Here is a 23,947-nt window from a genome sequence, read left to right as displayed (position 1 = left end):
ATTTGATATTGCAAAGATATTAGAGATACTAATTTTCATCCTGTTGAAAAGTATTCAGTATTTCATGAAATACTAATTTCATTCTTCTCTGTGGTTACAATCTATATTTGAGAAATAAAATATATATACTATTAGTACCTGCCTTAGTAAATCTGTACCCCACAATATCATTTTTAGGATAAGAATTTGTTTGAGCTTCCTTTCTTCTCGCTCTCCCTTTTGCCCTTCCGGAATTATTTCCTCCCTCCCTCCCTCCCTCCCTTCCTTACCTCCTTCCCCCTTATTCTCTCCCTCCCTCCCTCCCTCCCAGCAAATATTTTGGAGGGCCTAACTGAATTCCAACAGTTTAATATATAGTGGCAAGAAAGCCAACAAAACTTATCTAAACCTATTAAAATACCTTTCGGCAATGAATCGACCAAACGCCATTTTATCCCAGTGCAACTTGTTAGGAAATGCCTATTATGTCAAGTGAGGTTCTCTTGTCCGGAGCCATGACAAAGGAGCAGATGACATGCCTCATGCAGCGGGCTTCAGTGCCATCCTCCTCTGCATTCTGCTGAAAACCTTACCTTCTTCAGGACTCATGAAAGAACTATTCCAATTAATACAGTATACATTCTTAAAGTCCCACAGGAAATTTCAGATAAAAATTTTGCAGCTCCAATACAACTAGAAAAGTCCTCTGGTGCCAAGATTTAACCACAGGAGGATTCCTGTCTTTCTCGAGGCAGGTAAACACCCTCTGGCGCTTGTCAGGGAATCTTCAGTTGTGTGGCTGTATTTGAAGGACTATGAATACATTTAACTTATCTTGTGGAAATGTCTGGTTCCTTACACACCTTTCTTCGCCATGCACGAGGTAGAGCGGAATACATCATTGGCTTCAGTCTACAACTTGATGCCCTAACACGGGGGAGGCCCTGCATCTACTGGTCCTCTCTCTGGTCCTCCCGGCCCTCAGTATGCTGTGAACAAAGTGGACTCGGAGGACAGTGTGAGGAGTGAGCACGGGTGAACAGAAATCATTTTGTCTCATTTACAACATTTGAGCTTTGGCAAGTTGTCTTCTCCAGTAGGTTTATTATTTGATTTTAAGAAAGTAAAAAGATGAATTGGGAGATTGGGATTGACATATATACACCAATATGTATAAAATAGATAACTAATCAGAACCTGCTGTATAGCACAGGGGACTCTACCTCACTTCGCTGTACGGCAGAAACTAACACAACACTGTAAAACACCTATACCCCAATTTAAAAAAAAAAGAAAGTAAAAAGAACGAGATTATTAGGAAGCCTCCGTATGAAGCAAAGCAATGCCAGATGCCAGCTCTCCTCAGGGAACAGAGCAGGTCCTTACTCACTGCCAGGTTACGAAAGACAAAAAAATATTTCACCATCACTTAGGTGCCGCTAAGGCACCTTTCAAGATACAAGAGAACTTTTTGGTTAGTGCATTTAGTTTCCTAACCCCAAACTTCTAAAACTTTCGAGGGAGGGAGGCTTCTTGGGAGGTGTTGGGACTCCCTGGAGGTGGTGTTTCATTTGCCTGGACTGGTCTGCCTCGGCAAGATCTCTTGGCATCACATAAGTTTCCTGGAAGAAAAAACCTGAAATGTCTCTGATTTCTTCATATTTATAGCTACTCTTTTCCCTTTAGTCTGCAACCCTACTCTGTTTCAGAATGGTTCCAGCGAGCTGTATTTCATAAGTGTGTCCTCAAGTTAACCCAAGTCTTGAGTTTTGCTTCATGTGAGAGAATCCACAGTTAACTCAATTGATGAATTGAAGGCTATACTTTGAAGAGACTGCTTTCCTTTAAAAATCTGTTTAAAACAGGCTGTTATGACTTTTTCAGATCTTTTTGAATGACCAAGTCAAAAACAAACACAAAAATCCCCCAGAGAGTACTTGAAAATTATCCGACCTACTGGGAAGTGAAGATGAAAAACAAAGTTATATCTTTAAAAACATCTAGAATGTGTTAATAAATTGCCCAGTATTGTGATAATCGTATGTAACAAGATCTTTGAAATTTTATCAATTTAGCAATTGTATTAATACCAAAACCAACACCACGAAAAGTTGGTTAGCCAGAAAATCCCTGTTTCACTTAAAAAATGTCAGAAACTTTCTAAATATAAAGGCTATTTCAGCAAGAAAACTGTCCTCTTTGTGTAATTCTACACGTCATCAGTGATCTTAGAATCCCAGGATCTCAGATGTGGGAGCCTACAGCAAATCTTATCCAACCCCCTCATTTCTACGGACAGGACCTGAAAAGGGCGAGATTCCAGGTGGCTGTTGAATGCGTGCAGCTGAATGAGTGTGGAGCCAGGCCCCGCCTGTTGGCCCAGTCCACCTACTGCCCCTTCTGCAACACCAGGCTGTTCCCCTGCTGAGCGACTTCATTACAGGGGTGGAGGGACACTGGGAAACATATGTATTGACTCCAGGACAAGAAAGATTCTTCTTGCAATTGTCTCTTTCTCCTACAAGTGGGACACAGAAAATTTTAGTTAGCAAAAATGCCTGATAAATTAAAATGTTAAGGTATGCCTAGTCTTCCTTTAACAATCCTCTGAATTAACTAGACAATAGCCCAGCCTTTCTTGGGGGGGGGAACCCCACTCCAGGTGTTGTGAATGTTTCTGCCATTTGGAAATCATTACACAATGGTTAAATTCTCCAGGGGACTCCTTACCACTTGGTATGAGACAGATATGTCACTCCTAAAGTACCTTCCATGATTTAAACAAATGAACAAAAAAAAAATTCAAATGTAAAATGCTGTCTTTTTAATTACTAAATTAAGAAAGTTAAACAATTTAAAAATGTAAACTCACAAAGAAATCATAACAAAAAAGGAATTAAGACTTCAGAGTTGCCACTCAGTATTAAAAACTCAATAGAAATAGGGTTTTTGACTTGTTAAACATATGTAATTCAAAGTTGGTACAAACAGCAACTAAGAATGTAATACTTTTTTTTGTGCTTCCCCATGAGATGTAAAGTAGTGCATAGTTATTTCACTGGAGGACCCTTGGACATAGAGAAAGTCATTTCATTAGCAGTACAGGACATTCAAACACTTATTTTACAATGGGAAATGTACGACCTCCCACCCTCACCTTCCCATTCGCGTTAGTTGAATGAGAAAGTTTAGCAGGTTGCCACGACTACAGTGCTATGGGTTTTAGACCATTTAAATGTGGTTACAAGGTTTATTAAATTAAAAAAGTTGGAAACATTTCAGCATTCATGTTTTATACAAGAAGTTTGTGTGGTATCCATCTTCTAGTTCCCCTGGTAGTATTGGCCACTTGCTTGCTTTAAAGAGGCTCACTTTTAAGTTTCAAGATCGTAGTAAGTCGAAGCAAATACTGGAAACAGAACTTGTGAATTCAGCTGGCGGGGGGGTGCTGCTGAAAAGAGTCAAAGTAACAGCCATCTACAGGCACAGTCATGAACCAAAAAAGTGCAATCCAAATTAAAAAAAAAAAAATCAAATCATGTTTTGCAAAAGCCAAAGAACGAGGCCACTGGTTTTCAGAATAACACCGGTGCTTTTATGTTGATTTTCCAGTCAAATCCTCACTCTGGGTCCCGAAGCTCTGTGGCCCACGTCGGCCACGGTCTCCACGTTAGCACCCACATGGTATGTACAGGGATGTATATATTATATATATTCATATTTAGAAAAAAGAAAAAAAAACAAACACCTGTCCCGGTTGGTTTTTGTTAAAACATGAAAAAAAATTTTATTGTTTTAGACAAAGAGGCCACTTTTGGAAAATAATACTTTTTTTTTAGTTGAATCAGGTGAAGACAGAGTTAAAATCACATAGGATTTGCATTTTAAAAAAAGGAAAGCACTAGGATCGTTGGCACTGGAATAACTATTTACACTGAACAGAGGTTTGGCCTGTTACATAACATCGATACAACGCATTTTCCAAAGTCTGAGAAATAACAAGGTTCTGTCTCGTATGCTTCACAGAGGAGGTTCGGATTTGGGGACAAGTGTCATTAATGAGGGCCATGGAAGTTCGTCAGCTTCAGAGTCACATGCAATCTGATCCTGGACAGTTCTCACTGCTCTGCTCGGAGCAGCTGGCTACGGAATTGAAAGCTAATGGGGAGGGGGCGGGGAAGCCTCTTGGACCAGGCCTCTCTCTGCAGACCCAGGTCTTACAGGTTTTCACCAGGCTGATACTGGGGCTCTGTGGCGGTGAAGTAGTCTTCCAGGAAGCCCTGCAAGTACTCGAAAGTGGGCCGCTCTTCGGGGTCCTTTTTCCAGCAGTGGATCATGAGCTCATGGAGGGAGATGGGGCAGTCCTGCGGACACGGCATCCTGTAGCCGCGCTCCACTTGCTCCAGCACCTCCCGGTTGTTCATGCCTGCAAAGACAAGGGCCATGAGAGCGGGCGCGCCGGGCTGCCCGGCCACGGCCACCGCCCCCGCCCCCTGCACCTCCTCTTTCTTCTACGTGGAGCCTGCGGGTGGTTAAAACATGTTGAGGGCTGTCTTAAATTAGACCCTGTCTTTAATGGGCTATCACACCACTCAGAAATAAAAAAAGGACCCCACTACTGACACACGCAAAGCCCCAGAGGATGAATCTCAAAAGCATTATAAGTGAAAGAAGCCAGACACAAAAGGCAACATACTGTGTGATTTCATTTATATGAAATTCTAGAAAAGGTAAAACTACAGTGATAGAAAGCAGGTTAGTGGTTGCCAGCGGGGAGCGGGAGGGGAATCCTGCAGAGGGGCCGCAGGGAACACCAAGGAGTGATGGAAACATTCTGTACCAGCAAACCATCCCCCTAAAGGCCAGATGGTAAAGATTTTAGGTGCTGCGGGTTGCATACGGTCTCTGTCGCATAGTCTTCATCTTATTTATTTTTCTACAACTCTAAAAAGGTACAAAACAAAAACAGGGTGGGAGCCGGATTTGGCCCACGGGCTGTAGTCTGCCAACACATGTGCTATATCCTGTATGTGGAGGTGTGACTATTTATGTTTGACAAAACTCACTGAATTCTTAAAATTGTTGAATTCTATTGTATGTAAATTACACTTCAATTAAACTGAGAAAAATATGAATGAAGCAGATTAAAAACAAATCCACGGAATGAAAAATAAACCGTCCTTTGTTCACAGGACCCGCGAGCTCCATTGATGAACTTCATAAATTGGCCGTCCTCGTGCCTGGGCAGGCTCTTGGTGCCCCGCTGTCTGAGATCTGACATCACGCCACCACGCTGGGCACCATCCAGCCCAGCGACCCCTAGGTGCCCTGAGGTTTGATGACTGCGATGGGGAGACAGGGCGTCTGTGTTTACTGATGACCTTGGACAGGCCATCTATCATTGGAGACCTTTGCGACCCGCCGGGGGAGCTGCCTGATAGTGAAACATCAGGATGCCTGGAGCTAACAGGAGACATTCTGGGAGACTGCTAACCCTCAGGAGAATGCAACCTCCCTGCACGTTGGCCTTCTTGACAGAACAGGAAATACCACACTTGGGGTGAGCCGAATGCCCTGACCCCTTTCCCAATCACTGCCAGGCTCTCTCCTCTGGTTTTCCTTCCCTTTTCTGCCATATCATGTTCTGCCATTGCCTGCCAAGCCCTTGTATGTTTTGGCTGCTCCTTGGCCCTGAGCCTATAATCCTCTCCAACTTCTGACCCAGTTAATTTACAAAAGCAAGAGCCCGAGTTCCAGCCATTCAGAAACCCAGATTTCTTCCCCCAGCTCTCAGGGATGTCATCAGCAGGACACAGCGCATACACGTAGCAGCTCCCTTTAATGCTGGAGGAGGTGGCAACCTGCTGGCTAGAACCCTATAAGCCTGGCCAGAGCAGCTGGGCCCAGGTCACAATCCTGTCCCCCTGAGTGGGGGACACTCAGACTTCGGGATCTGTTGTCAGTTCTCTTTGTTGTTGCTTCTGGAGCTGGGTTGATCCCGGCTCCCGTGGCTGTCCAGCACAGCCCTGTCAGTCACATGCTTATCCAAACCCTTTCAGGATGCTTTCTTATTCTCTGCCACTGTAATTCCTTGAGGGGATAAAATCCGTGTATTATTCCTGCTGTGTTGAAGTAGGCCTGCGATTTAATTATTCTAATATAACCTTGGTCACATTTCGGGGGTGACCCTTATTTTAGCGAGAGAGGCTCGGTGAGTGAATCTGGGTCCCCTGCCTCTGCACCATGCCTGTCTTTACAGGGGCCCACTTCAGTTGGATGTTCAGTCAGCTCTGAGGCTTATTACCTTAAATCCTCCTCCCACTACTGAAAACTCATTTTGACAACTCGGGATGGAACGGGGGAGCCGGAAGCAAGGGGAGACACTGGAGTGTCCTGCAGAGCTCTGGACAAACCAGGGCACGGGACAGGGACCAGCATGTCCTTATCCACGATCCCCAAATCCAACAAGCTCTGCAAAGCAAAAGTTCTGGAAACTCACTTGGCAGCAAAATTGATCCAAACTCCCCTCATTCGGCCGTAAAACCTGACCTGGTGTGAGGCTATCGACTGTTTCTCTTCATTCATACATATCGCTATAGAAGTAAGAATGTGTTTGAACACAGAGTGCAGCCCCAGACTCTCCTAGGGTGTTATATAAATTATGGTCTAAGCACTGTATGGACTTTCTAAAAAAAACAAAAACCAACGAGTCAGACCCTGAGGCACATCCAGTCCCAAGGGTTTTGGCTGGGACGCTCCGGCATCAGGAGTGGCAGTAGCCACCACATTCCAGCCACCCCGAAAGGGTCAGGAAGAGAGCATAAACACGTATCGGGCCTTCTCCAAAGCGCCTGCTTTGTATTTCAGTACAGACCTTGGTTTCATAATACCAGTATCTCAGAAGCCACAGGTGGAAGGTCTAAAACCTCGGAAGGTGTGACAGGCCCTTCTGGAGGTGGTACAACCCACCCCCAAATGCCTTCTAATGCTTTATTCTGGCACTGAGACCACCCAAAACCACACCACGGAGTATAACTAATCATTCTCCTATTGCTCCGCGGCCCTATGTCAGTAAATGTTGCATGTCCTTGAAAAACAAACTACTCAAATGCAAGGATTGCATGTATGTTTTAGAAACTCTTGATTCAGTCTCCACCAATGGAAAGTTTAATTGGCCACTTGGGTCAAGCCTGATTTTCTAGCGCTCTGCCTGAGCCTGGGACACAGCGGATGCGGCAGCTTGACCCTCAGCATGTAGCGTCTCCCGAGGCAGCCTGCTTCCCGGGCAGCTGTGACCAGGGACGGAGCTGGACCTCAGCCCACGTGGGACAGGGCACCAGCAGCCTTGCCGCCAGCTCCTGGGCACACTCTCCACCTCTGTTCTGCCTGCACCCTCTACTCATTTCTCCTCTTTCCCCTCTCATGCCTCTACCCAAGCTCCCCAGGCATGGGGAGCACACAAAACCGATTTCACGCACCAGGCCAAAGAGAAACATACCAACGTCAGCTTTGCTGGAAAAGAGGGATATAAGACAACGCACCTGGCTGACAATGACAATGTGAATGGGGCTGGCTCTTTTCCAACCAGCCATAAGCCAGAAGTGGACCTGACACCTTCACGATGGGCCACGGCGGCAGTAACCGCGCAACCAGGAGATGCCCACTCAGCAAGGCTTGGGTCAGTTCTTATTTCACAAACAACACCCTGAATAAGTGGGTTGTGTTCCTATTTTTTAAAAATAGTACTCTTGGCTCTAAGAACTTTGAAAAATCATATTTAAGAATTTCTTTTTAGCAAAAATGGGTATTCCTCTTTCTACTACTATTTCATGTTTCCTTTTTAGATGGCTTCATATTTTTGTTACAAAGAAAACTGTTATCTCCCCTCTTTTTAGCCACTTTTCCCAAGACATTGGTTTTATCCAACACCTGGGAGGTGAGGGCCAGGGACTGGGAAGGGAACACACACAAGACTGAGTGCCAGGGTGGTCAGCAGAGTCCCGAGGGACACGGGAACACTGGAAGAGATGAATCTTCGTATCTTGCTTCCAATTGAGGAAGCAGACGGGGGGGGGGGGGTGGTGGGCGGGGACGGGGGCGGTGGTGGAGGACGGTGCCTGGGAATGTTCTGCCCTTTTCTTCCTTCTTCAGTGGGGAGAAGGCCAGGGGAGAAACAGAAAAGATAGAAACTTTAAAATATGGTGTATGTTTTAGGGAAACTTTGTCACCAACAGTTCTCAGTGGAAGCTGCAGTAGAGACTGTTTTTCAACAGGAGGGTGGTCTCTACCAGCCGGTGGTGTCTCACCGTGGGAAGTGTCATGGCCACAAAGCCCCCCAGGGTGTGTTGCCTGGTCCCCAACCTCTGCGTCAGAGAAGGGGCGCAGGGCTTGGCGGCCAGCGAGCAGACGCGCTCTCTGTTTTCACTCCAGCCTGCCCTCCTTTGCTCCCACCTCAGCAGTTCCTTACCTTCCTGCTCTCCCTGGCGTTAGTCAGGAAAATGGGCCATTTCCACTGGTCGCTCTCACAGGGCACAACCCAGTGGGCCTCAGTTCACAGAAAGTCCGTGTAGCCTGCCGTGCTGGCGTTTGCTTTTCAAATTGCTCTTCTCTGCATCTCCCATGAGGGCCTCCTGCCACCCTGCACTTCAGGCTCTCAAACGTGGCCACTAGTAGCATCCTTTCCAGTCGGTCTGCCCCAAATCCTGCAGCTGAGATTCTCTGGCCGAGTGGACTGCATTCGCTTCCTGCCATTATGACCATATTATCCTTCCAATTCACGCTGCTGGCTTCCTCGAGGTTCCCGAATTAAGGTCCAGTTTCCAACTCTCACTTTGCAACCCTGACTACGTATGGTTGCCGACAATGTCTTCTTTCCCGTGTGTGTGTTTTCCTTCCCTCTCTCCTTTTTTCCCCCTTCCTCCTTTTCTTTTACACTTTCCTATTCCTCTTCCTTGAGCTAGATATTAACTCGGTGGAGTCTCCTCGCTTTTCTTTTGGGTTCTTTAGGGAAGAAAACAGTTCATTTTCATTGTCAGAGCCACTTCACTACTTCGACTCTGTGTCTCTCAGCAGGTGACTCGACTTCCCCTGGCCTCAGTTTCTCCACTTGTCAAGAGAATACCTCCACATTCACTGTGCTTTTAGCTCTTTGAAAAAGAAAATGTCTTCTACGAACGGAAGGTGTTGGGCTTTATAGCTCTCCGTTTGTGTAGCTTCCTAACATGGATCTCCGAGGGGCCATCTCTATACGATAGGGGATCTTCACTGTTACCCGTCCAGGTTTGCATCTGGGTTGGACTAGGGGTTGCGAGAACCTGGATTTTTGTGCCATGTTTATAATTAAGCACTTTGACAATGGGAATGACGCTCAGGTTCCCAGATATCCAGTTTCCTTGAGCAAACCGAGCTTTCCCTTGAAACGAAATTAGACCCTATTGTGCATAAGGGTTTCTGTCCGAGGCTCCCCCTGGCTTCTCTACGTAAACCCTGGAAAAAGCCCTTCTGTGTACTTGTCTGCTGAGCATTTCTGGGAGTGCCGGGAGGGCAGAAGGAAGGAGGGCGCAGGTAATGGCTTGCTCAGCCCGAGAGCGTGCTACCAGATCACCGTGTGCTCTAGTTATCTTACCGGGCTACAACTGGGACGCTTCAAGTTAGGTTTTGGTTATGAGATCAAAGTACAGATTTTGGGCAGATAGATGTTGCTCCACGAGTATAGTTGAAAATAAAGGAGTGACCTTGAGAAGGCACAAGGATGACTAGTTTTGTTTGTCTTTCCACATCTTAACCAGATAAGCTCAGGACAGCTGTTTTTATTAAGCCCACTCTGTTAATAAATACAGAGATGACGGCTACTCAGGTGCCATAACACACAAAGTTGTTTGAAGTTGATAATACAGTATCACGAACAGCTCCTTTGTCCCAGAAACGTGAAAAAGGGACAGTAAGGGTGAGGGTGCCCACCGGGAAGGCCGCGGAAACGCACCGATAGGGAAGAACTGCCCTCTCCTCCCGCCCTCTCTCCTTCACCTGCCACACCGGCCAAGAGAAACTTTGTGGGGGGAGGTGACAACACGACTCCTGGGCCTTCCAGGAAGGATTCCCTCTGGAGGGAACACCAGGAGCTGAAAGAAAAAGCCTGCAGACTGTGGATGGGGGCAGGGAGGACAAAGCACCCCTGGCTGAGATTCGAAGGTTCATCCCACCTCCCATTCTCCTGGCGGCAGAGCCCTAACTTCTTCCCACCCCAAGAGAAACCTGCTCCTGTCATCACGCTGGGCCCAGTGGGGATAAGGGTGCAGGCGACAGTGATGGGCTGCTGAACACAGAGGAATTTAAGTCTACAGTTCAGGCTCTGTCTGAGGCATCTGAGTGGGGCAGAGGGAGGACAAAGGTGGAGACTCCTAATTCTTTAAGGAAAATGCTATACATTCGCTAGTTATCTTCCTCTTCAAGTCATTATCAAGTGACTAGACGCATTCATGGAAGTCAGGCAGCTGTCAGTTGTTAAAGGAGCTGAAAGTGCTTCAAACGGATGAATAAATGTGATACACTTAAGAGAATGTTCCTGCTTTGTCAGATCCTGCCAAATTCCCAAAGCAGGTGTTCAGCTGAGAGCCGGGGCACTGAATGGCCGGGACATTCTGCCTAGAACGGTGCTGGGACACGGTGTCTGAACTGATCATGGGGTCAATTTCTCAGAACAACGTTGAGGACAGAGGCTACTTTGTGGCTGGGAAAAAACATGCTATATTTATTTGTGGAGATGACGAAATAGAGCTGAAAGGCTTTGCAGGCTATGGGCAAAGTCTTGTTTTAAAAGCCTCATAGGCATTATCTTTTCTCCCCCTGCCTATAGCCATCCATGCATCCATGCATTCACTTAGACGTCCTGAGAGTGTACCATGGGGCAGACACTGTGCTGGGCATGGGGAACACATAAAAGGAGCCCCCTTCTCAGAGTTCAGAGCTACTGGGAAATAGAGACACAAAGACAAGGGTTTCAGCAGAGACGTACCCAGTGGCATGGAAGCAAGCAGAAGGTGCAACCCAGGAAGAGACATGAAGGAGGCTACACAAAGGAGGGGGTGGGCGTTTGGGCCGGGCTTTGAAGGATTCGGAGGCAGGGAGTAGAGCTGAGAAGAGAGACTTGCGTGTTTGAGAGAGATCTCTTGGTGCGAAGTGTCGGCACGCGGCGAGCAAGAAATCACGTCTGGTCATGTCGCCCGCTCAAAACCCATCAGTCACTCATCTCACTAACAGTAGAAGCAAAAGTCCTAACCGTGACCCAGGAAGACCCTACCGATCTGCCTGGGGCCTCTTGGCCCTCTGGCTCCCTCTGCCCCAGACACACGAGCCTCGCGGCGGTTCTTCAGGGCCTCTGTGCTCCGGTTGCCTCTGAAGGGAGGCTCCTCCCCCAGGTATGGACCCTGAGCCTCGCTTCCTCAGATGTCATCTTCCTGGGGAGGTCCTCCCTTGCTACCCTCTATCCCCGTCCCCGTTTTATTCTTCTCCTTACCCATTACCACCAGCCAGTGCTGAATACATTTTGCTTATTTGTGTTATTGTCTGTCTCCTCTAAGGCATGAAAAGTTCAGGAGGACAGTTTTTGTCTTTTGGTCCACAGCTACACTCCTGGGGCCTAAACAGCACCTGGCATATAGTAGGTATTCAATAAATACTTGTGGAATGACTGAAGGGAAGAGGTATGAAGGACAATGCAAACAAAGGCTTCTGGAGTTTATCTGGAAGGCAAGGGGGAGCCATGGACTTGTTAACTAGTAGAGTAGGATAAGCGGGTCTGTGTTTTCCAGGATAACTCTGGTGGTGACAGTGATAGAATGGTGGGGGAGGGGAAAGGGGAAGAGACCGGAAGCGGGAAATTCTATGAAAGGGGGTCACTGCACCAGAGGATGACAGCCCACCGTGGGGCAGTGGGGAAGTCACGTTCCCTTCCCCCTTGACCTCCATCCTCACCACCAGCCGAAGTAACTTTCCTGTGTGTGAAGGTGACAGAAAGCCACTCTCAGGTATGAAAGAGTTCAGAAAAGTGTAGCTCCACCTACTGCTCTTGAAACAAGAATTACTTGAAAATACACTCTAGCCACCCGAGAAATAACTGCATTGAGAAGTCAGGATGGAAATCACGGTGGAAAGGGACTAGGGGTCTGTCCTGGGTGCTGTCCACAGGCACGAGGACTCAGGGCAGCGGAGAAGCAGCCCCTCGGCACATACTGCCCACGCGGTCGCACCAACAGACGGCGAGGACGTGGACAGGAAGGGCCTTCCTTCCATGGCGACAATGGGTGAAGCTGAATGACTGTTCCTTAGCGGTTGTTCTTCTTCATTAAGGTAATCATCCTATAATCGGAATCCCTCTCTGTAAAAGGGATCCCTCAAGAAGAGTGTACTGTGAGACTCAGAAGTCCAATTAAATGTGATTACAGCTGTGTTAAAGAACAAAAACAAGCAGCGTCCACGGCGAGGGGCAGGTCAGGGCACAACTTTCCGTGGCTCCCACCACGCCCTCGCTGCCACGGCCCCCTGGCCACCACTGCAGACCGGCCAGGCCCCTCACGGTGGGCTCTGGCCAGGCTTTCCAGCTGCTGGTCCGGGTACCCCTGCCTCACGGCCTTCTCCGCAGACTACGCCTGAGGCTCCTTGAGCGGGCGCCCTTCCGCATGCCCGTCCTTGTCTGGGACCCTCTTCTTCAACTTGAGGGGGAAACCCCACGTGCCTTCTTCTCCGTGAAGCTTCCCAGTCGTGGCCCCTTCTCTCTGCCGCCCTCGCAGAATCAGGGTGGCTATCAAAGCCCCCGGCACGTCAGCAGTTGCTCAGAGTATGTAACTCCGCGCAGTAAAGCGGACTTGGTTCCCCTGTCAAACTCCTTTGCCATCCTCACGGGATTCTGAGTGAAAGGCCCTTCTCAGGACCTGCTGTATGCAGATACCTGAATCAGGGGCCCCTCCCCCATTATCAGAATTAAGATTGGGGGCCCACGGTGGGTGAGTTCAAGTACTCCATCCCTCGAAGATGATTTCCTCTAATGACAGAGAAGTAAGAAAAAAGGCTGATTTCTTCCTGGATTTGATGCACACTTTATCCATCTGGCTTGCAAGCTCCATGAGTGCAGGGACTGGATTCATTCCTTTGCTCACTGTTCTAGCTCCAGCCACTAAAACAGCGTCTTGCTTGAGGACCGTTCTCATCAATGCTTGCTGAGAGTATGAATGCCTTGTTTATATTTATTTCCCAGGTCGAGCAAAATGCCAGGCGCGGTCCCACCTACTGACGCTACGCCGAATGAATGAAAATCCCAGCCTAAGTTGTAAAGTGAGGCTGCTTTCTTTATGCCCAAACCAAACGTGACAAAAGACTCTCCCTCAGAAACACACACCTGCCTTCCTTCTCCGAGGCTGCCGCCCCCCTCTCCCCTTTGTCTTGGTTTCTGCGTGTGACCCTGAGAAACAAAAAGCAGCTTTGTCTTCCTGGAAGGAAAGGCTTCACAGAAACGCAGAACGTTAACCTTCCCCCACAGCCGCATTTAACACATCGGGTGGCTGGAAACTTGGGGGACTCAGGAAGAGATTCATTCAAAATTCAGACAATAAAAAAAGAGGTGCCTTCACATCTTCAAAATCCCGAGACCTGCACATTCTCCCCCTTGAGGAGCAATTCAACAATGCCCGTGCTGTGCTCCAGGCCCCTCCGGGGCGGCCCTTTCTGCCCTGCTAGCTGGCTATTCCCAGAGCAGCTGCCCACTTGGTGCGTGCCGGGGGCAGCAGTCGCCACAGCATCAATAAAACTGCCTTCCGCCCGCATCTCTAACCGCCCAGTGCTGGTGCTTCAGAGACAGGGAATTTGTCAATTTTGCCTCTGTGCCAACCTGGCTCTCCTAGGAGTCCTGAGGCTACGACCAACCCAGAAAGAGATCTTCTTTACTTCTCTGCATTCTCCCAAGATGACCAGAAACAATCAAAAAAAGGGAACAAAGGGATTACAAATTAATCGGCCCTCGCCGGCTCCTCTGACTGCAAAGATACGATTACGAACTGAGGATTTGCAAGAGCCCTCAATTCCTCATTAATCTCCACTATCGTTTCTGTCGCTGCTTTTTTATTTTTAAAAGCTCCTTTCTTAGGCAGGGAATGATGGGGAGCTAGGTTCTTTCTGCACTCAACAGTAACTGAAAAATATGTCCTTAACATTTCAGAAAGCAGATCGTCCCTGCGCTATAACCACTAAAGCGTGGAGGTAAAATGGCACGATTATCCTTTATGTCACCATCTGTCTAAATTAATGAATTCAAGCGAGAATAACCTAAACCCGTGGTTTCTTTGGAGAGCATGACTCTGATAATCCAGAAAAATTCCAGGGCTTAAGAATCTCCAATGTCTTTACACTATACTTGCTTTTGTAGAGCATATTTTAACTGTTCAGAAACGTGCAGTGAGGGAGTTCCCTGGTGGCCTAATGGTTAGGATTCTGGGCTTTCAGTACAGTGGCCCGGATTCTATTCCTGGTCTGGGAATTGAGATCCTGCAAGGCGCACGGCATGGCCAACCCCCACCCCCCACCCCACGCCAAAAAAAACCCAACCAAACAAAAAACCCCACAAAAAACAAAACCAAGAAACGTGCAGTGAGTGGCTTCTAAATTGCGTTTCCCATGTGCCTCTGTTGTCTCTGGCCATCTGGAGCGGGGCCTGCAGAGAGGGCAGGTCCTGACATCTTCCTGCCAGGTTCACTCCATGGGTCAGTGCTACAGAGTAATCAGAAAGCAGTGAGGGCTTTTCTACTCTTTCCCAGAAGTGTCTGCAAACTCCATTTGGGCAGAGGTTCTGCCAGTGACACTTCTGCCCTGGGAGCCAGGGACCCACACTCTTACTGAGAGGGGAGAGAACCCATGAACTGGGGCGGGCTGAAGCACTCACCAGCTACTAGTTGCATTAATCCTGGCACACAACTCGCGGTGGCTGCTTGTCTACCTGCCATGGGGGCTCCCACTTCTGCTTTTCTCTGGCTAAATACCTGTCCATGTGCTTCAAACTCATGCTTGGCAGAAAGCTGAGGATGGGGTTTAGAAGGCAAACAGGGTGAAGTTTCCCCAAATGGTGCTGGGAGATTCCCCAAATGGCGCTGGGAGAGCATCCACCCAGGCGCATTTCTGCTGTGCCCTGCCCTTACCTGGGTACGGAACTCTTCCTTTGGTGACCAGCTCTGTAAGTAAGATTCCAAAAGACCACACGTCAGACTTGATTGTGAACCTCCCGTACAGGGCTGCTTCGGGGGCTGTCCACTTAATGGGGAACTTTGCACCTGCAGGAAGAACACCCGGTTACTTGTCAGGCAGAGAGCATGGCGCTGGGCGTGGGGCTGGGAAGCAAGAGCAAGTGGAAGTGCTTTCCTGGGATCAGGTTCCGAGAGGAGGATGGGAAGGAGGGGAGACAGGACACAGACTAGGACTGAGCAGCTGTGGGGTCTGCTTCTGGCTCTGCGGCCTTAAGCAAGTCCCATCAAAGGGCTGGGCTTCAAGGCCGCTTAAAGTTCTGGCCTTTAGAACTCGAATCTACAAACCTATTGTAAGACATAGGTTTGGTCTGGAGGTAGGGCTAACTTGTGATTTAGGAAACTATATATTTTTTCTTTTGCTTTCAAATAAAGTTATATTTTAATAAATACACATAGAATTAAATCACACTGCTACTCTCAAGAATCCTTTAGTATGTAAGACCATAGTCTGCTCTTACTGAGGTATATAAAAACCAGATCAAGCCACCACACTTCTCCCAGGGTGGAGACAATTTGCTGCCGCCCAGGTGTCATGCTGAGATGGGCTGTATTTCCCCAACGCCTCCTACATCTACAGCAGAGAAATGACTTTGCCTCTGTCTACTTCCCCTGTACACTCTCTTTCTTCCTTCCACCCTTTCCCCTGATAGTGGCCACCTTTAATTCTGGGATAGCTTTTTCTTCTGCACTGTATGATCCCTTGCTTACCTCCTTACCTTTCTCCCACCAGCCAGACAGGGTACTATCTAGTGTTTGTTTTTAAACAGTGATTTTATCTCAATGACTGTCTTATGAGTCTGATTTCTCAAGACCAAGAAGCAAATGTTGTGCCAAAGTGAGTAGAATCTTTTCTTTCAAATGTCTCCGATTAAAAGAATCCTTTCTCTAATCAAAAAGGGTGGGGTCCACCCTGCTTCTTCTGAAGCGAGATGTATACACGGGGAATTAAAATTGATTCAGCAGCCTGCACTCTCACACGTTAGGCTCAACGATGATAAAGCAGTTTCAGATATTTCATTGAACAAACGAAACAGGCAATTTTTATTAGTGATGTAAACAAAATTATATGTTTAAAGCATGTTAGTTTTACTTAGGAACTCCTAAAAAAAAATCATACAAAAGCTGACAAAACGAGAAATTTTCACAGTATCTTCTATGAAAAGCCATTATGTGTAAAACTGGCGAATGATTAAAATCTTTGAATTAGCAGTGTTTTAATAACCAGAGGTTAGGATAAATTACAGCAATTAGATTTTTGTTTTAAATACAGTACATGATAATATCTTCAGCAAATCTACCCTGGCATTTTCTGGCAATATAATTTTCCTCTCCATCTCTTCTATGCCCGTGAAATGAAATTAAAAAAAAAATCCTACTATTTTATTCCATTGCATCTCACATTAACACTGGAACAGAGAAGTTATTCTATAGTTTTTCTTCCTTTTATGCATCGAGTTATTTTTAATTAGCTACGTTTCTCAAGCATAATTACTTATATCTTTGCTTAAGTGTTGCAAGGTCTGGTATTCTCTGAACAGTCATTTTGTTTTTAAAGTTTCTTTCAAAGCATTCTTCTCACACTTCCTATCCTCCAGCATTCTGTTCACGCAGCTTTGGACTCTGAGCCTCTGGGATTAATGTGATAGATTTTCTTCAGTGTCGAGAGCCAACTTTGCCCTGGACCAAACCTCAGCTGGAATTCTCTTATTTCAGAGAATTAAAGGTATATTAAATTCATTCCTATTTAAACCATCTCTCGAGCCAAATGGCTTGGAAATCTATGTCTGTCTCCGAAGCAAATAGAACATTTTTCTCCACTGTGCAGACACAAATCCTGCAAATAAAATGACAAGCAAAAAAAGCCTTTCTTCCCTTCTTGGAATCACTCCACGTTGCTCAAGATGTGAGTGTTGCTGAAAGTAAACTATTTAAAATTGGGATAAAGTCATTTCGGATTTTCTGAGAGAAGATTTCATAATTTCAGATTAAAAAAAAAGCAATTATCAATATATCAGTCAGTTGTGCTAGTCTGCTTTCTTATTTTCTCACTGTATCATCTACAACAAGAACTATAATATATAAACCTTCAAAATATAAGTTGAAACAAAGGCTGTAATGGATCTCTGATAGCAAATCATTTGTGGATATGTGCTTTGACTTGCGAGCAGGAGCGTACTTACATAAATTTATTTTGCACTAGTTTTCTTTCTAAGATGAGCAATGTATTTATACCTAACACATTTTGGAGGGGAAAAAATGAAGAATGTCTTTGTCTGATTTCTCCTACTTTGTTTTGGGCCCAAAATAGCAGCCACTGTTGACAAAAGAAGGTTCTCTAAAGATAACTCACAGTTTCAAGGAAGACAAAATGTTCAATTAAAGCACTGATAAGCTATTAGTGATTAAGTGAGGTTTCAACTGAGAAGAACTAATCAGTGCTCACTCTTCTACTCATCTCATTACCTCAATTTCCCCTCATTTTCATTTCCCCCCTCCTGAGGGTACAGATGCAGCTCCACATCAGGGAGAGTTCACCTGGGGCTTGGGCAGGGGTCTCTGCAAATGGCCATGCGGTTGCACACTGCAAATCCCGGTCTCTGAGAACAGCATCCCTAAGGTTGCCAAGGATACCACCCTGCTGGGGGCTGGATGGGCTCTCTCCTCGGGTAAAGTTAGGAAACCTCAGAAGCCTGGAAGGAAGGACCTCCTAGGTGTAAACATTGCCTTTTCCTTCAAAATAAAGTTCTCCTCCCTCAGATTTTTTCATAGATATCACAGCAGGCATAAAGCCAGGATCAAAGTTGTCTTCTAATTGGTATGGATTTGTAGAAAAAAGGGTACAACGTCAGGACACCTACACCACAATGAACTTGGTGTGGTCATGTAACTAGCTGACTTGCTCTTCCTGAAATTCTCTTGTTTGGGAACAGGATTAGATGCCAAAACAATTTCCTCTCCTCTGTACTTCACTGGAGGAAATAACAGCAGCCGATGCAGGTATGATGGTCTGTGCCACTGATACCACAGGCTATGAAGGACCTGGAAACTCTTAGTGTGCTCGTTCAATGTTTAGGTGAACTAAACAATACGGAAATTATCATCACTCTAGTTTTTATTTCTTACTGAATTAAACAGTTTAGGATTCTGTTAAGCCAACAGACAAAGGCCACAAATAATCTGTATGTATTTATGTATGGACTTGAAAGCATCTTTTCCACCAATGTTTTCCAGGCAGTGTCTGCAGGTTTTACCAACTTCCCAAGGTTAACTCATTGCTGAAAGCCTGACTTGGTGCTGTCATTGGGGCCCAGGTCCTGGAACCACTCTACAGGTAGACTATCTTTGTACTTTGGTCATTTACCTCCCAGAATAGCAAGAGGACCAGCTAGCCTCAGGCTAAATCATTTTCTGTGTCGAGTAAACATAGCAGTGTTTTAAATGATCATTTCTTATAGATACCTCACGCCTGCTTCTCTAAAGTCTCCGGAGATGTGAAACGAGTGGGCATCAGCGTTGTGACCAACAGGGAGATTCTACTCCCGTGGCTTCAACGACTACCCTGACTCCAGTGATGCCTGCATTTGTATCATCTGATAGGACCTCCCCTCCTGAGCTCCTGACCCGTAAAACCAATTCCCTCCTCAGAGCCTCCACTGGGACCTCACAGGGCCTCTCAAACACAATATCCACCATGTATCCTCCCCACGATTCTGCTGCTTTTTCAGTGTTTGCTGCCTTGGAAGCTGCCTAAGTGAGGACACCAGAATGCTGAGAATCTTCCTTCTGGATGCCGTGTCTACTGGTTCTCCACTGTGCGCTCAGGTAAGCAGCACGGAGCCTACCTAGACGAGCTCGACAGATCTTCATGGAGTCATCTTTGGCCTCTGCTGCTTTAGCGTCGTCCACATTGAGTCTACTTCGCACCCTTGAAGGTGTCTGTCCCTCTTCATCCTCACTACCTGCACTCCAGTCCTCACTTGCTCCCTGCCACCTGCCTCCTTCCTGCACTGCCTTCCACTTGGGCCCACATGCACACTCTGGTCCCTCCTTCCTACTCCCCAGCCTCCTCCTGTTATCCGGAGCCTCACCTCCTCTGTTGCCTCACTGGCCCCATGACCTCCTCTGACCGTCCTTCCTGCTGCAGGGCCTCCAGGCAGGCTGTTGGCTTTGCCGCAAGTCCCACCCTACTCCTGCCCCGTGGTTGACTCCTGCTCTCCTTTGTTCCTGGCCTAAGTGCTTCTGGCATGGGAACCCTGGCCCGGGCACTAAGACTGGGGCAGTTTCCCTAGCTCTGCACTGCCAGAGTGTCTGGTTCTTTGCGGCTGTTACCATTTAAGTGCAGTAAGCGTGTGAGCTGTCAGAAGTGCGTTTTTCTCCACAGATACTGTCCTCGGGGGCCGGCGCGTGTCTTTCTGGATGGCCACCATGTCTCCAGTATTGAGCCCAGTGCCCCATGCACAAAAGGCACTAGGTAAGGGGGTGCTGAATGAATGAGTGACTGGACGCTGGTAGGCCACCGGACCTTCCCTTCCGGCTGAACAACCTCGGTTCCTTATGGGGCTTTATTATCAGTTCCCTGCTCTCCGGCGAGTCCTCGCCTTGTCCTCAGTGACCAGGGTCGCTGTCTCTAACCATCTGGACGCGCTTTTACGTGTTTGACAACTGTCAACTACAGTAGAAAAGCATCTGTCACACACTAATGAAACTTAAAAACACCTGGAAAAACCCTGATTTTAGTGCCAGATGAAGGGAGTTCAGAGCCCCTTTGGGTCTGAGTGCACCTGTCTGAGGTGGTGGGAATCCTGGACTTGGCTCTCTGAGGGGTCTGGGGCTGAAGCTGGGGGGTAAGAGCCGCAGAAAGACAAGGTGGCCAGAGGCCTTGGAGCATTCACAGCCAAACAAAGTGGAAAATCCTTTTTCTTTTTAACAGACTGGGATGGAAGCAGGTGACTGGATAGCAATCATTCCACCTCACTGGTCTTCTTTAGAGTAAGGTTAGCAACCATCCATGTTTTAAGTAAGAGAAAGGAGAGAGCTGCGGATTTATTCAGTTATCAAAGGTTGTCCACAAGACAACAAAAGATCCCACCCCTGCTGGACCGGTTTTGTTCTCTCTCTTCCTACCATAAGTATTTCTGGAGTTTCCTATGTGCCTGGCGTGGTCCTTAGTGCTGGGGCTACCATAGTGAATGCAACCTCCTGCTCTCAGGGGGCCTGCAGGCTAGCTTGGGAAGGAGATAAAATAAACGAATGGCCACTATATATGTCAGACAGCGACAAGTGCTATAAAGAAGAATAAGATGGGCTACAAGCACAGATTCTGTGGGTTCTTCAAGTCACACTAAGGACTCCGGATCCCACCTGGGTGTGGTGGGGAGCCACTGGGGCCTGTGAGCATCCTCTACCTCACCCTCTCCTTGTCTTTAAAACATGGAAATAACGTGTTATTACCTAGAGAATGATCTGTGATGAGCCAGAACGTGAAAAGCATTTTGACTTTTCAAAACTCTTGAAAAGCATCATGACATTTCAAGGCCTGTGGGTGTCTATTAGCAATTAGGTAGATCAGCGGTCCCCAACATTTTTGGCACCAGGGACCAGTTTCGTGGAAGACAATTCTTCCACGGACTGGGGTGGGGGAGGGGGGATAGTTCAGGCAGCAACGCCAGCGACGGGGGAGCAGCAGATGAAGCTTCCCTCGCTTGCCCGCTGCTCACCTCCTGCTGTGCGGCCCGGTTCCTAACAGGCCGCAGACTGATACCGGTCTGGGGGTTGGGGGCCCCTGGGGTAGATGATGTGCCTATTGTCACTTCTGTCATCATCTTTATTTAACCTGTGGCTCTAGTCACATTTGTGCTATTTAGCACACTTTTCACATTTGGGTAGTACAAATCATCTCAGAAACAAAGGAGTGAAACTTACTTAGCATACTCCAACACTTTGTAAAGCTCAAACATTTCTACAAGAAATGAATGATCTTTTCTGAGTTTATTCTTCCCTGATGCTTTTCCTTTCTTTCTAGCATTTCTCTTGTCTCTGCTGTAGGCTTTTCCTCAGTCTCCCTCTCACTAATTCCAAGTGTGTTAGAGGCCTAAGTGCTGTAGGCCCTTCTCTCTGCTGATTCCCTGGGGGAACGTGCCCGCTCTCATGGCTAACCCTGCCCGGCATCTCTGTGTGAACTGGGCGGGAAACACCGGACAGACTCTGTCTTTCATCTGAAGTCTTGGTTCTCAATTTGCAAACGTCTAAGGGACAAAGCCTCTAGGATGTCCTGCCTTTATCTCAAAGGTGGCAACTACAAATCTAAATTTATTTTTCATTAAATCATTTTACTATGAATAAGACAGTTTGTTATAAAAGAAATTCTTGTAGGTGGAAAATTTTACTACATGACTGACAAAGTTGATTCTCACTTTAATATTCTAGGATGCAAATGGAGTTCCTTTCTACTATCCCTTTTCTGGGGGTCAGATTCCTACTCTGCCAGGCTTCAAGGTGAAAAACCTGAAAGCTGGTTGGGACTTCTCCCTCTCCTTAAACCCAATATCCAATCCATCAACAAGGCCTCTTGCTTCCCTCTTTGACGAGTCTCTCAAACTTTCCCTTTCCTGTTTAAGTTCTCTGCCAAACCCTGATTTGGGACCTCATCCCTCTGGTCCTCCAGCCATGGTGCCCTGCCTTCAGCTCATTGTCTTTCCAATTAATCCTTTTAAACCTCAGCTTCCTAACATCCACACCTGCCTCCCCGGCAACCATACAGTGCGTTCCCTACTGCATTAAGTCAAAATCCCCCACCCAGTTTTCTAGGACCCACATATCTATTCAACTTTGGTTCTTGCTGCCCCAAACACACAGTTACTCTAGCCTAGTTTGCTTTCCCGTAACCTGTACCCTGCACTCCGCATAACCGTGAACTTGCCTCTTCTACATTAACATACCCTAAATGTCATCTCTCCCTCCGCCTGCTTAGCTAAAGCCTGCTCAGCTCAAGTCCCACCTGCCTCATCAAGTCACCTGTGACTATTCCAGCCTTCATCGTTCTCACCAGTGCTCTTGGGAATCAGTGCTATAAACAACAGTTTAATGCTTGACAATAGTAGCTCCCACAATAGCTAAACATGTATTGAGTGCTTGCTAAGTGTCAGGCGTCATGCTAAGTGCTTTACACATACGAGGCAGATACCAATAACAGTCCTGTTCTACAGATGAGAAAACTGAACAGAGGTAAAACGATATGCCAGAGGATGCATGTAAATGGTGGAACTGGGATTGAAGCCAAGGGAGTCTGGCTCCAGCCCCCAAACACTCAACCACTACTGCCACGTCCGTGTTTCCAACACGTCTCTCTACTAGTTATTGCGTCTTTCCTTAAATGGAATGTAAATCCCTTGAGGTTGGAGACCATGTTTTATACTGATCTTCTCCACAGTACCTTGCCTAAGGCTGGTTAAACAGCAACTGCTCAATAAATGTTTTAATTGGCTAAAGGGTCAACCTAGCAATTTATTCAACGCTGATGGCCACAGAGATTCTCTTCCTTTACACAAATTTAATCAAACGGAACAAAGAAGAGAGTGACACAATGCAGCTGTGGAACAAATAATTATTTTCACCCTTACAGTTACGGGAAGAAAATCCTTCTGACCACACTCCAGGACAGTCGAACTGAAGGCTTGGTTTTTAAGTGAAAACAGGGTGACCAGCTAAATTCATTAGGTCGGCACGGCTCATCCCAACCCCCAGGTCCCAATCAAGTGAATGAAGGTCCTTTATCCCCAGGGGCCAGGCAATCTGCTTTCTTCTGCCTTAAACAGAAACAGTTCGCACTTGATTCAGTTACTTACAGTACTTTATGCATCTTGGTGCATTAAGGCGATGGCAGCAGCATTTCAAAGGCTCAAACGAAGGCTGCAGAGCCTTTCACTCTCAGGTGCGCCTCCTGGACTAAGCGTGTGGAAGTCAGCCAGGAAACGGGGAGCGAATATTCTTTGTGACAATGCAAAGACGTCAAATTGTGGGCTGGGCTGGCGTGGCCATTTGTGGGAGGCCAGGGCAGTCATCTAGGAGAGGGGCCCCAGTGGCAGGCAGACCTGGGTACGCACACTGGCTTTGTTGGGTGACCATTTAAAAGCCCCCTCAGTCTCAGTCTCCTTGTCTGTAAACTGGGGATGATGATAACCTCATGAGGTTGTGATGAGAATTATAAATAATTTAAAGGGCTCGGCACAGTACCTGGCGCCTCATTATACCTAAATAAATGCCACCTATTATTTTATTTGGATCTTAATGCAAAGGCACTGAGTTGCATCAGGCCAGCCAAAGCGCTCCAAACTTCACGGGAGGCAAGGAGGATGAGGAAAACCCAATACACTCAGCAACCAATCACTGAGAACTTACTCAGCGTCCAGTGAGTCCCCAGCACAGTGGGAGTCACCTCCTGCCCTAGGACATTCCAGGCAGCTGTGGGACAGAGCTCACAGGCAAACCCAACAGAAAGCTTAAATTGTGGTGCTGGCTTTAGGAACAAGAGGACCCAGGAGAGAGGGGAAAGAGGAAGTACCCAGGGACGGGGGGCTTGGGTAGAGGCGGCCACATGAGAACGCTGCAATGTGACCCTCAGTTCTTCCTGGGGCTCCAGGAAGGGGCCAGGAGAGGCCTGGGGTGGGGGTGGGGGCGCGGGC

At 47.1% G+C, this 23,947-nt stretch overlaps 1 protein-coding gene across 4 annotated transcripts in view; it reads right to left on the bottom strand.

Moving 5' to 3' along the window:
* Positions 1–3,736: 3,736 nt before the first annotated feature.
* Positions 3,737–23,947, bottom strand: part of FYN (FYN proto-oncogene, Src family tyrosine kinase) — a 209,545-nt gene continuing 189,334 nt past the window's right edge. For all 4 annotated transcript variants that reach the window (XM_060168328.1, XM_060168327.1, XM_060168326.1 and 1 more), the window contains 2 exons: positions 15,162–15,293; positions 3,737–4,405 (listed from right to left, as the gene is read on the bottom strand). In XM_060168328.1, the coding sequence (XP_060024311.1) occupies positions 4,197–4,405; positions 15,162–15,293 (341 nt within the window). In that variant the 3' untranslated portion in view covers positions 3,737–4,196. The remainder of the gene's footprint in view (positions 4,406–15,161; positions 15,294–23,947) is intronic.

The sequence above is a fragment of the Lagenorhynchus albirostris genome, chromosome 12 (assembly GCF_949774975.1).
Source record: "Lagenorhynchus albirostris chromosome 12, mLagAlb1.1, whole genome shotgun sequence".
NCBI classification, from domain to species: Eukaryota; Metazoa; Chordata; class Mammalia; order Artiodactyla; family Delphinidae; genus Lagenorhynchus; species Lagenorhynchus albirostris.
This window is presented reverse-complemented; position numbering and strand designations above follow the sequence as displayed.